This window comes from Lampetra fluviatilis, chromosome 54, assembly GCF_964198595.1.
Source record: "Lampetra fluviatilis chromosome 54, kcLamFluv1.1, whole genome shotgun sequence".
NCBI classification, from domain to species: Eukaryota; Metazoa; Chordata; class Hyperoartia; order Petromyzontiformes; family Petromyzontidae; genus Lampetra; species Lampetra fluviatilis.
In genome coordinates, this window is record NC_136328.1 from 5,717,405 (window position 1) to 5,732,134 (window position 14,730).

Below are 14,730 nucleotides of genomic sequence, written 5' to 3' on the forward strand. Positions count from 1 at the left end.
CTCGTGTGTGTGTGTACTCGTGTGTGTGTGTGTGTACTCGTGTGTGTGTGTGTACTCGTGTGTGTGTGTACTCGTGTGTGTGTGTGTACTCGTGTGTGTGTGTACTCGTGTGTGTGTGTGTACTCGTGTGTGTGTTCGTGTGTGTGTACTCGTGTGTGTGTGTGTGTACTCGTGTGTGTGTGTACTCGTGTGTGTGTGTGTACTCATGCGTGTGTGTGTACTCGTGTGTGTGTGTACTCGTGTGTGTGTGTACTCGTGTGTGTGTGTGTGTACTCGTGTGTGTGTGTGTGTACTCGTGTGTGTGTGTGTGTACTCGTGTGTGTGTGTGTGTACTCGTGTGTGTGTGTGTTCGTGTGTGTGTACTCGTGTGTGTGTGTACTCGTGTGTGTGTGTGTACTCGTGTGTGTGTGTACTCGTGTGTGTGTGCACTCGTGTGTGTGTGTACTCGTGTGTGTGTGTGTGTACTCGTGTGTGTGTGTGTGTACTCGTGTGTGTGTGTGTGTACTCGTGTGTGTGTGTGTTCGTGTGTGTGTACTCGTGTGTGTGTGTACTCGTGTGTGTGTGTGTACTCGTGTGTGTGTGTGTACTCGTGTGTGTGTACTCGTGTGTGTGTGTACTCGTGTGTGTGTGTACTCGTGTGTGTGTGTGTACTCGTGTGTGTGTGTGTACTCGTGTGTGTGTGCACTCGTGTGTGTGTGTACTCGTGTGTGTGTGTGTACTCGTGTGTGTGTGTACTCGTGTGTGTGTGTGTGTACTCGTGTGTGTGTGTGTGTACTCGTGTGTGTGTGTGTGTGTACTCGTGTGTTATTGTAGCGGTTAGTGCGCTATGCTGGCCACCCACCCCCTCGTATGTCGTGCTGGCCCGGATAGGTGCTCACTAACAGCACTTGCCCCATCAGTCTGGTGGAGCCTATACGGGGGATCTTTGTGTGTGTCTGCCTTTTTATTCGCGTGTACAATGTTTGGATTACAATATTTTTAAATGTAGAAGTTACTTGACACCTTCACAACGGCAACAAGCGCCATTCGCCACTAAGTGGCGGTGACGTCACCACGACGCTTGTGCCAGGCCATGTGCACCTTGAGGCCACGTGAAGTGTCGAACGCCCGCTGGCAGGAGGTCACGGGGCAGACCCAGCAGGTGCCACGGGTCGACTGACCGAGATGACCGAGATGACTGGCTGATGCACCACCTGTGCCCCCTACTGCGCCAACTTGCTGTGCTTTAGCCACCCGGCACTCCGATCGTTGTTGTGAGCGTCGCTCCTCCGCCCTCCGTTGTTGTTGGAGGGCGACAGCCTCCAACTGCCGAGTAGCGTCCTTCACGAGCCTCCTCCACTGAGGCCGATCTTGACACCGCTGGTACCAGTCATCGGCATGTCCACTCGGCTCCACGTCCTCCTGTACCACATCACTCCATCTCTTCTCTAGCCCGTGCCGTGCCCGTTTAGCCCCCTCGATCCGGCCGAACCTTCACACACAAAAGTGCTGTCAGCGAGTAGCACCTACGAAGGCTGGCACGTATCTGTGTTGAGCTTCTTTCACACCGTACATAGCCATCCGTGGTAATCGGAGGTGCGGTAGAAAGACAACAAACTAAAACACGAAAATAAGTTCTAAAGAATGCCACGGCACGCGAAGGGGTGGATGTCCAGCACCACGCACGACCGCCTTGGTCTCCCAAGTTGTTCAGTCGCCCTATGGAGGGCCCAACACCAGCCCAGGACCGGTGTAGATAATGGTAAAAAAAACAATTGTGGGTAATGTATGTATGCTGAACTACTTTCGTACCGTACGTAGCCAGTGCCGGTTTAAGCTAGTGCGGGGCTTGTAGCATATGTTATAAAGGGGCCCTAAATAAATACAAAACACACATACAAATAAAACACACATTTTTTACTTGCATAGTCAAGTAATTGTATTCTTTCATTTGCTATACAGCCAGATAATACGACAGATCGATAACCTTAAACACCCAGTCGTTCGTAAAAGTTGCAGGCAGTATAGTACTCTAGTAATAGAGCAAGTGCAGAATCACTGAACCGGAATTGAGAGCTTGAAAGCATTTAGCATGGGGCCCTTGAGAGTGCGGGGCCTGTAGCTACATATGCAGCTACTTGTGCTACTGGGATAATCTGGCACTTTACATAGCTAACCGTGCTAGTCGGAGGTAATGGACTTCTCTGAGGTAGCCAAGCGTTGTTTTGGTGTTTGATCCAACATTGGATAGATCAATGAAGGCTGACGTTGATGAGACTAACCGCGGAGTTTTTATTTTTTACCTACCTACGTGACTTTACCGAAAAAACCTAAGAGTAAGAAGTCCACCGTGAAAACATCGAGCGACAAAATCAGCCGGTGCTGAATTCATCTTCTCGGTTCTTTCGGTAAAGTCACGTAGAATGGAAATAATAAAATAATAAAAATAAAACATAATAAAACAATTCTCACGACGTTTCAGCCACAACGCAAGCAGCTGTCGTTGTGGCCGAAACGTCGTGAGAATTGTTTTATTATGTTTTATTTTTATTATTTTATTATTTCCATTCTACGTGACTTTACCGAAAGAACCAAGAGGATGAATCCCTGCAGTCACGAAAGCTTTAAATCGAAATATTCTTGGTTCTTTCGATAAAATAAAACATAATAAAATACATCGTATTTTATTATGTTTTATTTTTATTATTTTATTATTTCCCTTCCACGTGACTTTACCGAAAGAACCAAGAAGATGAATCCCTGCAGTCACGAAAGCTTTCAATCGAAATTTAACCGTGCTGGATTGTCGCATCGCGAGCGACGGTGGCGTCTTGGGGGTGGCGTTTGGGGGTGGGGGTGGGGGAGGGGGAGACATTCATCCAGCAGTGAGTAGCTCATGGTTTGTCATCTTCCCCCACCCCCCCCAACTCCTCCCATTCGTCTTTCGCTTTGCGATCGACGGCAGATCCGTCGGGCGTGGTGCTCATCAGCCTGTTCCTGGAGCAGGCGTCCAAGTCGACGGTGAACGAGCAGAACCAGGCGGTGCCGCCCGCCAACAACAAGCGCAACCGCGTGCTCAAGCTGCTGGCGCTGCGGACTGCTGCTCACCTCCAATGGGACCTCGCGCTACTCGAGAGGAAGTGAGCAGGCGCCCGTCACACGCGTGTCACACGCGTGTAACGGGCGTGACACGCGTGTCACACGCGCCCCCGGGACCCAGTCCGCGTTGCGTGTCGAGCCTGCAGTGTGCCAGCGTTGAACGTGCTGCTGCTGCCCGCTGAATTGTGTTGTGTTGAGTTGTTATTCTATGGAGTTTTATTTAGTTGAGCTGCGTTGTAGTGCGTTGCGTTGTACTGAGTTGCATTTTGAGTTGTATTGAGTTGCGTTTGTCGTGTGCCAGGCTGAGCGTACTCATGGGTGCTGAACATGCTGCTGTATTGTATTGAGTTCTTACCGCACCGAGTTGTACCGTACCGAGCTGTGTTGCCGCGTGTGCCAGGCTCAGCGTGCCGGTGCTGAACATGCTGCTGTATTGTATTGAGTTCCTACCGCACCGAGTTGTACCGTACCGAACTGTGTTGCCGCGTGTGCCAGGCTCAGCGTGCCGGTGCTGAACATGCTGCTGTATTGTATTGAGTTCTTACCGCACCGAGTTGTACCGTACCGAGCTGTGTTGCCGCGTGTGCCAGGCTCAGCGTGCCGGTGCTGAACATGCTGCTGTATTGTATTGAGTTCTTACCGCACCGAGTTGTACCGTACCGAGCTGTGTTGCCGCGTGTGCCAGGCTCAGCGTGCCGGTGCTGAACATGCTGCTGGACGAGCTGCTGGCCGTGAGCCGTGTGCCGCCGGGCGTCTCGCACACCGAGCTGGGGCTCGCCGGTCTGCCGGCCTACACCGCCATGGCCGTCATCCTCTACCACCGCTGGTTAGCGAGACGCTTTCATCCCGTCGTCGTCGTCGTTACGATCGTCACCGTAATTGTCATCGTTGTCGTAATCGTCTTCGTTGACACGGTCGTCGTGATTGTCCGTATCCATGTGAGACTAGGCTCTAAATCGTGACGTTTCGGAGGCAATATTGCTGTGGCTGTTCCACCTGACGACGGAAGCTTGTGTTGCCTCCGAAACGTCGTGATTACATTCAGTTACCATTGGAACCTCATTTGCCAGTAAGAAATATGATAATTGTTTTTTTACCCTTCTATCTGGCAACAAAACTGACACCTTTTTTTACGTCATCTGGTCCAACACCATGTGAGACTAGGCTCTAAGGAAAGCTGTCTCGGGTGTGGACCAATCAACTTCAAGGACAGTGCATATATGATCAGAGTTACGTTTTTTGTTTGCATTATGGCTGCAGGTATTGTGGTGTATGCAAACATGACTCCTTGTAAAAAAAGGTGTCAGTTTTGTTGCCAGATAGAAGGGTAAAAAAACAATGATCAATTATCATTGTCCGTGTCGTCGACGTCATCGCCGTCGTCATATTCCCCGTCGTAATGATCGTATTCATCGCCATTGCCACGAGCGTTATCGTCGCTGCAGTCGTGGTCATTGTCACCTTAACTGTCGTCATTATTTTCGTTGTCGTACCGTCGTTGGAACGGAGAGGACACCCGCCGCGGAGACGGAGCGATGAGATCGTGCGCGGCCGCCAGGCGGATTGTTACATCGCAGGAGCAGGAGGTCATAGCAACGGGATGGGGAGAGAGCCGATAGACCATCGCTGACAACGATGATAACTGTTGCTGACGATATAAATCTTCCTTCTAGATTTGAAGCTTTCGTGACTGCAAGGATTCATATTCTTAGGTTTTTTCGGTAAAGTCACGTAGGTAAAACATTAAAATTAATAATAGTAAAATAAAATTAAAAATCACTGTGACGGTTCCACCTGAAGACGGAAGCTTGTGTTGCCTCCGAAACGTCGTGATTTTTATTTTATTTTACTTTTATTAATTTTAATGTTTTACTTACGTGACTTTACCGAAAAAACCTAACAATATAAATCTTCCTGTTCTTGTTGTTGTTGTCTCAACCGGCCCAGGTGGCGAGTGACTCACACCTGAAGGCTGCGAGTTGCAAGCCTGGGGTAGGAGGGAAGGTTGAGCCAGCCCACCGAAATCACTTCGGGGGGTCGATAAAATGACTATCACAGCACGGAGATGTCAACAGCGGTTCTGCTGAAGTTGAACGTGTCCCGGTCATAGGAACGTGGATTTTCTACCACTGGCCACAGGAAATGAGCAGCAAACCTCTTTGACTTTCAGTCGCTGCGTGTGCCTCCCTACCCTGCCTCGCTCTCTCTCCAGGGCGGTCAGAGCAAACGTCCAGTGCAGTTTCCCTGCCAAGCAGCCCAAGTCGGGTCCCCTGCAACCGACCGTGTGAGTCCTCCGCTGCTAGCTTGTGTTTCATTGTCACCTTGCTGTTCTCGGGGGGTCAGCCATTGCCATCGTCGCTGTCATCATCATCATCATCGTCGTCGTCGTCATCATCAGCACCACCTTGCTCGTCATCGTCACATCCTCAAATCATTCATAATTATGATTTGACGGTGATGTCCAACGGTGGTGGTGATGATGACGCAGATGGTGACCCATTGCGCCGGCTATTACCGTGAGTACATTTGGTGGTGTTCGTGACATTATTATAGCGGCACGGCTGTCGTCACGGAGTAGGGCGCTGTATGTTTCACGGATGATTTCGCAGTAAGAGCCATTGTTGCTGTTTTTCCCAATCGGGTACTTTTTTCGGTGTCATCTTTTCGAATTTAAGCAACTCTGGACCGCTACTCCAGCGCCCTTTTTGCGAATATCGTCGCGGGATATTTAACGTCCAGCAGCCGCCCTTAGCGTCAACCGGGGCCGCCTCTGCGGTTCGGACCGCGAGCCTCTTGGAGGAGCGGCGAATCTCGCCACGTCGCCGCCCCGAACCGGCGGCGGCGCGGCGAACGGACGGAGGAACAAAACCAACGAAGGAACGAACGAAAGAGCCGTCCAGCGCACGTTTAGCACACCACCTGCTCTCTCTCGCGCGGCTTCCCCCCCTCCCTTAGAAGTGGCGCAGACTTGGAACTCGTCACTCAGGGCAGCCGTTTAACCTCTCGAGAGCTCGATGACGGACACGTTCCCTCTTGCTGCGGGGGGGGGGGGGGGTGGTCTGGCCTAGCGCGGGTCCCAAGAGTCGCTCGTTAGACATTTGAAATGGTGCCGCTATGGAAGGGGACCACCCGCTGGCGGTAATGATTAGACGCTGCGGTTTCGCTGTCGCGGGTGTTTCAGCCGATGTGAAATTGTTATTCCCGAACAGAATGAATCAGTTGCAGCAGGAAAAGGAAATGACCGAAGCGATTTTGAAAGTGGTGAGTCGAGATACGGAATCTACGTCGTTGTTATCATCGCTACAGTCACTCATCATCATCTTTATCTTGATCACAACCGTCACTACCGCAACATGCCTGCATCGTTTACATCACTACCACCATCACCGTGATCATCACTACATATTCATAATCATCATCGTCACTACCAAAGTATCATCTTGACCACAACCTTCATTATCTTGATCATCACCACCACCACCACCAAAACTACTCTCATCATCTGTATACCTATCAATGCTGTCAACATTATTATCTCTAGCATAACAGTTATAACCATCACCATCGTCACTACCACTACAGTTTGTCATCACTACCACTACAGCTTTCGTCATCATCATTATCGCCACCACAACAGGAATCATAATCACCATTTCTACCACCACTATCACCATCATTGTGGTCAGTGTTCATAGTATTTAGACTGTCAGGGTAGTCTTTGAAATACATTCTAACTGCATGGCAATGAGAAGACCTAGAGTCAGATTGTGACCTGGGTCCTCCAAAAATAACGAAAGCAAAACAAACAAAATAAAGTACGGCAATTCATCGGTACAAATATAACTGCGTCGTCACATGAGACTCAGCTTATCATCACTTCGGGGGTCAATAAAACTAATACCATTTTGTGGATGAGTTCATAGTGGCCATTGATGTATGTACGTATATATGTATGTTGAACTTCTTTCGCACCGTACGTAGCCAACCTTGCCAATCATAGTTGGTGGGACGAAGGATAACAAGTTGAACAACAACAATCCGTTCTAAAGAAATTCGTTTTCAATCCCGAGTTTAAAGCGCACAGCTCCAGTGGCTTCCTAATGTCAGAGGGAAGAACATTCCGGACGGTCGCAAAAGCGCATCTGAAAGCGCGCGATGGGGTGACCATCTTTGTACGATGGCTGAGCGAGGAATGGGGAATTTTTACTCTTCATATTCTAAGGTTTTTTCGGCAAAGTCACGTAGGTAAAAACGTCGTTATTTTTTTATTTTACTTTTATTAATTAAATTTTTTTACCTGCGTGACTTTACCGAAAAAACCTAATAATATGAATCCTTGCAGTCACGAAAGCTTCAAATCTAGAATTTCCACTCTTGTCTCTCTCCCCCCCCCTCCCCCACCAACTCGTCAGCTTCGCGAGCAGTGCCAGGACTCGATCGCGGTGCTGGAGGAAGCTCTGCTTCTTCCCGACACGCTCTGCGTCCACACCATCGACACGCTCAGCCGGCTCGCCGTGCCGGTCACATCGGCGGCGCCGGCAACCGCCATGACGTCGTCCTCGTCATCGCCGGCTGTGGCTAACGGGCACGGCGACGCCGGGGGCGGTGGCGTTGGCGAGCCGCCGGGGTTGGCGGATGACAGTGGGATCGACGCCGGCCAGGGAATGCGTGTCCCTCGTGACGAGCTGCACTGCTGCGTGAGTGGTGGTCGCGCGGTTCGCTGCCGGGTTTTGTTTTTGTTGTTTTCGTGCACGCTCCAAACTCGCCAAGCGGCACGGCAGCATACATACATCCATACGTACATTTACCAGGGCAGCCTGCCGGATTCGAACCGTGAACCAACGCAACGAGTGGTAGGAACGCGCTACGGCGCTGTTTAGGCCCAGGCTGCCGAAACGTTGACTCGCTGCTCAGTTGCTGTTGTTGTTGTTGTTGTCAGGTTTGCTACGACCTGGGCTCTGTGTACTTCATGCGTGGCTCCTCCGACTTCTCGCAGTATCACAAGGCGCGGGACCACTTCCTCCGCACGAAGCAACTCCTGGACAAGGTTTGCACCGTTTATACAGACTATCATCAGTACTCCTAATTATAATGATACTACGAGGAATAATGGAGCACGTTTGATATTTGTGGCATTTAGCCAGGCGGCTGTGGTGGCGCATGCCTGTGAATATGAAGTGGTTCTCGTTTTATCTACCCCTGAGAGATGATGATTGGCTGACCTAGGGGCCGTCCATAAATTACGTCACGTGATTTTGGACGATTTTTGACCCCCTCCCCCCATCGTCACACGGCGTCACAAAAAGTCAGACCCCACCTCAGATATGACGTCACAAAGCTCTCCCCCCCCCCCCCAAAAAAAAAATATAAAACATGCTTCAAATCGCTTTAAACTATTGTCATTGTAGTGCGTATTTAATGTGGCTCTACACGCTAATGTTGTAGGAGAAAACATTAAAAAGTCTATTTAATTAAGTAGAACGTGTTGTCTCTATTTATTGAAAGTTGCGCATTTTGACGTGACGTCACATTTCTCAAACCCCCCCCCCTCCCTCGTCACACATCGTCACAAATGTCTGACCCCCCCCCCCCAGGTGCGTGACGTCATTTATGGACGTGCCCCCCACGCACCCTACAACGGGGACTGCCATAACAAACTTTTAAATCTCCCCGTCCAGGTGGGAGTCTCGGCCGCTTGCACCCAGGTGGACCGCACGCGTCTTGGCGGCTACTGCCAGGCGTGCAGCGCCGTGCTGCCGGGCGACGGTGCGGCCTGTGAGGTCACGGGGGCGGTGGGGGCGGCGGGGGCGCACGAGGCCGCCCTGCCCGGCACCGTCCCCCGCACCAACTCCTACGCCAACATCCAGCGCTGCCTCAAGGCCAGCGACTGGAAGGTGTGTTCGTTGGTGGTGGGTTTGTTGGTGGTGGGTTGGTTGGTGGCGGGTTCGTTGGTGGCGGGTTCGTTGGTGGCGGGTTTGTTGGTGGTGGGTTTGTTGGTGGTGGGTTTGTTGGTGGTGGGTTTGTTGGTGGTGGGTTCGTTGGTGGCGGGTTGGTTGGTGGTGGGTTTGTTGGTGGTGGGTTTGTTGGTGGTGGGTTTGTTGGTGGTGGGTTTGTTGGTGGTGGGTTTGTTGGTGGTGGGTTTGTTGGTGGTGGGTTTGTTGGTGGTGGGTTTGTTGGTGGCGGGTTTGTTGGTGGTGGGTTTGTTGGTGGCGGGTTGGTTGGTGGCGGGTTGGTTGGTGGCGGGTTTGTTGGTGGCGGGTTTGTTGGTGGTGGGTTTGTTGGTGGTGGGTTTGTTGGTGGCGGGTTTGTTGGTGGTGGGTTTGTTGGTGGCGGGTTAGTTGGTGGTGGGTTAGTTGGTGGTGGGTTTGTTGGTGGTGGGTTTGTTGGTGGTGGGTTAGTTGGTGGTGGGTTAGTTGGTGGTGGGTTTGTTGGTGGTGGGTTTGTTGGTGGTGGGTTTGTTGGTGGTGGGTTTGTTGGTGGTGGGTTAGTTGGTGGTGGGTTTGTTGGTTGCGGGTTTGTTGGTGGTGGGTTAGTTGGTGGTGGGTTAGTTGGTGGTGGGTTCGTTGGTGGCGGGTTGGTTGGTGGTGGGTTCGTTGGTGGCGGGTTGGTTGGTGGCGGGTTGGTTGGTGGTGGGTTTGTTGGTGGTGGGTTTGTTGGTGGCGGGTTGGTTGGTGGCGGGTTGGTTGGTGGTGGGTTTGTTGGTGGTGGGTTTGTTGGTGGTGGGTTTGTTGGTGGTGGGTTTGTTGGTGGTGGGTTTGTTGGTGGTGGGTTCGTTGGTGGCGGGTTGGTTGGTGGTGGGTTCGTTGGTGGCGGGTTGGTTGGTGGTGGGTTGGTTGGTGGTGGGTTTGTTGGTGGTGGGTTTGTTGGTGGCGGGTTGGTTGGTGGCGGGTTGGTTGGTGGTGGGTTTGTTGGTGGTGGGTTTGTTGGTGGTGGGTTTGTTGGTGGTGGGTTTGTTGGTGGTGGGTTTGTTGGTGGTGGGTTTGTTGGTGGTGGGTTTGTTGGTGGCGGGTTGGTTGGTGGCGGGTTGGTTGGTGGTGGGTTTGTTGGTGGTGGGTTTGTTGGTGGTGGGTTTGTTGGTGGTGGGTTTGTTGGTGGTGGGTTTGTTGGTGGTGGGTTTGTTGGTGGCGGGTTGGTTGGTGGCGGGTTGGTTGGTGGTGGGTTTGTTGGTGGTGGGTTTGTTGGTGGTGGGTTTGTTGGTGGTGGGTTTGTTGGTGGCGGGTTTGTTGGTGGCGGGTTTGTTGGTGGCGGGTTCGTTGGTGGCGGGTTTGTTGGTGGCGGGTTTGTTGGTGGTGGGTTTGTTGGTGGCGGGTTTGTTGGTGGTGGGTTTGTTGGTGGTGGGTTTGTTGGTGGTGGGTTTGTTGGTGGTGGGTTTGTTGGTGGTGGGTTTGTTGGTGGTGGGTTTGTTGGTGGTGGGTTTGTTGGTGGTGGGTTCGTTGGTAGCGGGTTGGTTGGTGGCGGGTTGGTTGGTGGCGGGTTAGTTGGTGGCGGGTTTGTTGGTGGTGGGTTTGTTGGTGGTAGGTTTGTTGGTGGTGGGTTAGTTGGTGGTGGGTTTGTTGGTGGTGGGTTTGTTGGTGGTGGGTTTGTTGGTGGTGGGTTTGTTGGTGGTGGGTTTGTTGGTGGCGGGTTAGTTGGTGGTGGGTTTGTTGGTGGTGGGTTCGTTGGTGGTGGGTTTGTTGGTGGTGGGTTTGTTGGTGGTGGGTTTGTTGGTGGTGGGTTTGTTGATGGTGGGTTTGTTGGTGGTGGGTTTGTTGGTGGTGGGTTTGTTGGTGGTGGGTTTGTTGGTGGTGGGTTTGTTGGTGGTGGGTTTGTTGGTGGTGGGTTTGTTGGTGGTGGGTTTGTTGGTGGTGGGTTGGTTGGTGGTGGGTTGGTTGGTGGTGGGTTAGTTGGTGGTGGGTTTGTTGGTGGTGGGTTTGTTGGTGGTGGGTTTGTTGGTGGTGGGTTTGTTGGTGGCGGGTTCGTTGGTGGCGGGTTGGTTGGTGGCGGGTTAGTTGGTGGCGGGTTTGTTGGTGGTGGGTTTGTTGGTGGTGGGTTTGTTGGTGGTGGGTTTGTTGGTGGTGGGTTTGTTGGTGGTGGGTTTGTTGGTGGCGGGTTCGTTGGTGGCGGGTTGGTTGGTGGCGGGTTGGTTGGTGGTGGGTTTGTTGGTGGCGGGTTGGTTGGTGGTGGGTTTGTTGGTGGTGGGTTGGTTGGTGGCGGGTTAGTTGGTGGTGGGTTTGTTGGTGGTGGGTTTGTTGGTGGTGGGTTTGTTGGTGGCGGGTTGGTTGGTGGTGGGTTGGTTGGTGGTGGGTTAGTTGGTGGTGGGTTTGTTGGTGGCGGGTTTGTTGGTGGCGGGTTTGTTGGTGGCGGGTTAGTTGGTGGCGGGTTTGTTGGTGGTGGGTTTGTTGGTGGCGGGTTAGTTGGTGGCGGGTTTGTTGGTGGCGGGTTTGTTGGTGGTGGGTTGGTTGGTGGTGGGTTAGTTGGTGGTGGGTTAGTTGGTGGTGGGTTTGTTGGTGGCGGGTTAGTTGGTGGCGGGTTTGTTGGTGGTGGCTTAGTTGGTGGGTTGGTCGGCCGGCAGGTTGGTGGACAGATGTTTTGGATGGTACGTGGGGCAGTAGGTGGGTTGATGGGGGTGTTGGTAGTTTGTAAGGTGGGTTGGTCGGTAGACGTGTTGGATGATAGGTGGGTGAGTAGGTGGGTTAGTGGCTGTGTTGGTAGTTTGTTAGATGTGTGTGTTAGTGAGTGTGTCGGTATCTTGCTGGGTGCGTGTGTTCGTCAGTTGGTCACCGTCACCACTCGCCCCAGCAGTCTTTTTAAAGGCTGCGCAGCAGACGTTCGTTTGACTTTTGTCCCTCAAGTCAATCCCCGTCTATTATCCCTCCCCGCCCCTCACCCTTGTTGTACGCCCTGTCTCTCCCCGCAGAGTGTGGTGGACACCCTGCTAGAGGACAACCTCACCCAGGGCTTGCCCACGCACTACCGGCAGTCTCTGCTGCGGGAACTCGGCCAGCAAGTGCAGTCGGGGTGAGTTGGCATCCACGGCTCTCTTCCAGGAGGGTCCTGCCAAGCTTGCGCAGTTTGGCGGGGGTGTGTGTATTTAAGAACTCGACTCTTGGAATTTTGCCTCACTTGATACAGTAACTCTAGCTGTGACGGTCCCACCTGATGACGGAGACTTGTGTTGCCTCCGAAACGTCGAGATTTTTTCTATTTCTTTTATATTTTTTCCCAAAAAAAATCGTATTTATTCGTATAAATTTTTTATTATTATTTATTTATACCTACGTGACTTTACCGAAAAAAACCTAAGAGTATAAAGCATCCAAACACAAATACATGAAACTAAACCATCCTCATCCTACTAGGCAAAGTCCACTGAGGTATGAACTTATTTTTCATTCTCACGGCGTTCCTCCGCAAAGCTCCCGAACTCTGCTCCTTTGCGGAATCTCATCCCGGAGTCCCGGCGCGCGGAAGCGCTGCTCTCGCTCCTGGCCTCCCTTCGCTGGCTTCCTGCAGCAGTTCAGAGTCGGAGTTTCAGATCCTCCTCCTCCTGACCGACGAGGCTTTCAAAAAAATTTGACGGACCCGAATTATCTCGCAGATTAGTTCACCGCCCCCCCCCAACCCCCAACCCCCACCACGTGTGTGGCCATCATCCGGAAGGCTTTGTTCTCCCGACGGCCGGTGACCCCTGTACAATCCCCGGACGTAGCTCCTCCGCACGACGTGTGACCCCCACCCCCTCTCGTCCCTTCTGCTGCGCTGTCCCCCCCCCCCCCCCGTCGCCCGCCCCCCCCCCCCCGGCCTGTGGAACATTTACCCAGCGGCTGTTTGTTCTTCAGCGGCGTAGTTTACACCCCGGCTCGACAACTCGTTCACTGATAATTGTTTTTTTTACCCTTTTATCTGGCAACAAAACTGACACCTTTTGTTTTTTTACGAGGAGTCGTGTTTGCATAGACCACAATACCTGCAGTCATAATGCAAACAAAAACACAACTCTGATAATGTATGCACTGTCCTTGAAGTTGATTGGTCCACACCCGAGACAGCTTTCCTTAGAGCCTAGTCTCACATGGCGTTGGACCAGATGACGCCAAAAGGCGCCCAACTCAAAGACAATGCACCATCAGAGTATGAGAGCTCGGGGTAAGCATTTACACCATTGGAACCTCATTTTCCAGTAAAAAATATGATAATTGGTTTTTTACCCTGCCAGATAAAAGGGTAAAAAACCAATTATCATATTTTTTACTGGCAAATGAGGTTCCAATGGTGTAAACTCATTCACTCTCTCCGCGGCGTTCGCTCCTCCGAATTAGCGTCTGTCCGTCGTCTTAGCTGCTCCTACCCTGGGCCTGTGACCGAAGCGGGGCGAGTCATCGCCGGGCGCGTCGCTCCACGCGACGCGTTCCCGCTGCAACGCGACGCGTTCCCGCTGCAACGCGGCGCGTTCCCGCTGCAACGCGGCGCGTTCTTCCACTCGGGAGCACCTTCAGCGCGAAGCGGAACGCGCTCCGTCAGAACGCCGTTCCCGAGCGCTCGACGTCGAACTGCTTGATGGGCACTTTTCTTGGCAGTATCAAAATGTAAACGATACGTTTTGCCCTTTCTGGCAATAAAAAAGGTGTTAGTATAAATGCCCGATAGTGCATTGGTCTTGTATTGTACCCCTTTTGGCGTTCTCTGGTTCTAACACTTTGAAACGAGGCTCAAAAGAAAGCTGTCTCTGGTGTGGACCAATACTCAGTTTCAAAGACAATGCATAGATTATATCGGAGCATGTTTTTTGTTTGTGTGTGTTCAACACAAATATACGTAGTTAATGCAGACAGGATTCCTTGAAAAAGGATACTGTTTGGTGTGTTAACATCTTAACACAACTGTTTTATTGCCAGATAAGGGTCAAACCTATTGTTATGTGGCGAACTACTTTCTTGAGCCGCGCGGCTGAGCGGTGCGATACGGCACGCGGAATGATACGGTGACGCGGTTATTTGTCCCGCCGTCTCACTTGTGTGTGCGCGCAGCAGTAGAGTACATCGTATCTCGCCAAACCGTACCGTTACACTATTGGTCGGGAAATAGTTATCTCGCTTGACGCGTCTTTCGCTCCGGGCACGGAACGTTTTCAGGAACGCATCTGCCGTGTTGAACGAGGACTCGCTGTATATTCGTTGGCGGTGTGCAGTGCCTGCCGCGGGTACCTTGTTAAAAAGCCTCTTTCTAAACGTAATTTATTATTCATTTTTCTTCTTGGTTCTTTCGGTAAAGTCACGTAGAAGGGAGGGAAGTAATAAAATAATAAAAATTATACTTAATAAAATAATTCTCACGACGTTGAAAGTTGCTATTCGGGACGATTATCGCCTTTTACCGGTTCCGCACTGCAACCTCGCTCGTGCCCCCGGCGACACACGGCGCATGCAGGAGCGGCGGCGCCGGCCTGGAGGAGCTGTGCGCACGCGTGTGCGTGTGCAACGGCGTGCGAGACTTGTGCCAGGGGCGTCCCGCTGGGGTCTCCTTCCTGCAGCTGCTGCAGAAGCCGTCCGCTCAGACGATTGACTTCCTGATGGAGGTGAGCCGCCCCGTCATCCCCCACCCCCCACCCCCCACCCCCACCCCCCACCCCCACCCCGTCGCCCCCCGTCGCCCCCCGCGCCTCGCCCGTCTCGA

At 52.2% G+C, this 14,730-nt stretch overlaps 1 protein-coding gene across 1 annotated transcript in view; it reads left to right on the forward strand.

Moving 5' to 3' along the window:
* INTS8 (integrator complex subunit 8) overlaps positions 1–14,730 on the forward strand; it is a 57,772-nt gene that overhangs the window by 774 nt on the left and 42,268 nt on the right. The window contains exons 3-11 of the mRNA XM_078879451.1: positions 2,945–3,119; positions 3,764–3,904; positions 5,291–5,362; positions 6,288–6,339; positions 7,491–7,775; positions 8,018–8,125; positions 8,757–8,972; positions 11,975–12,075; positions 14,485–14,632. Coding sequence (XP_078735577.1) covers positions 2,945–3,119; positions 3,764–3,904; positions 5,291–5,362; positions 6,288–6,339; positions 7,491–7,775; positions 8,018–8,125; positions 8,757–8,972; positions 11,975–12,075; positions 14,485–14,632 — 1,298 coding nt within the window. The remainder of the gene's footprint in view (positions 1–2,944; positions 3,120–3,763; positions 3,905–5,290; positions 5,363–6,287; positions 6,340–7,490; positions 7,776–8,017; positions 8,126–8,756; positions 8,973–11,974; positions 12,076–14,484; positions 14,633–14,730) is intronic.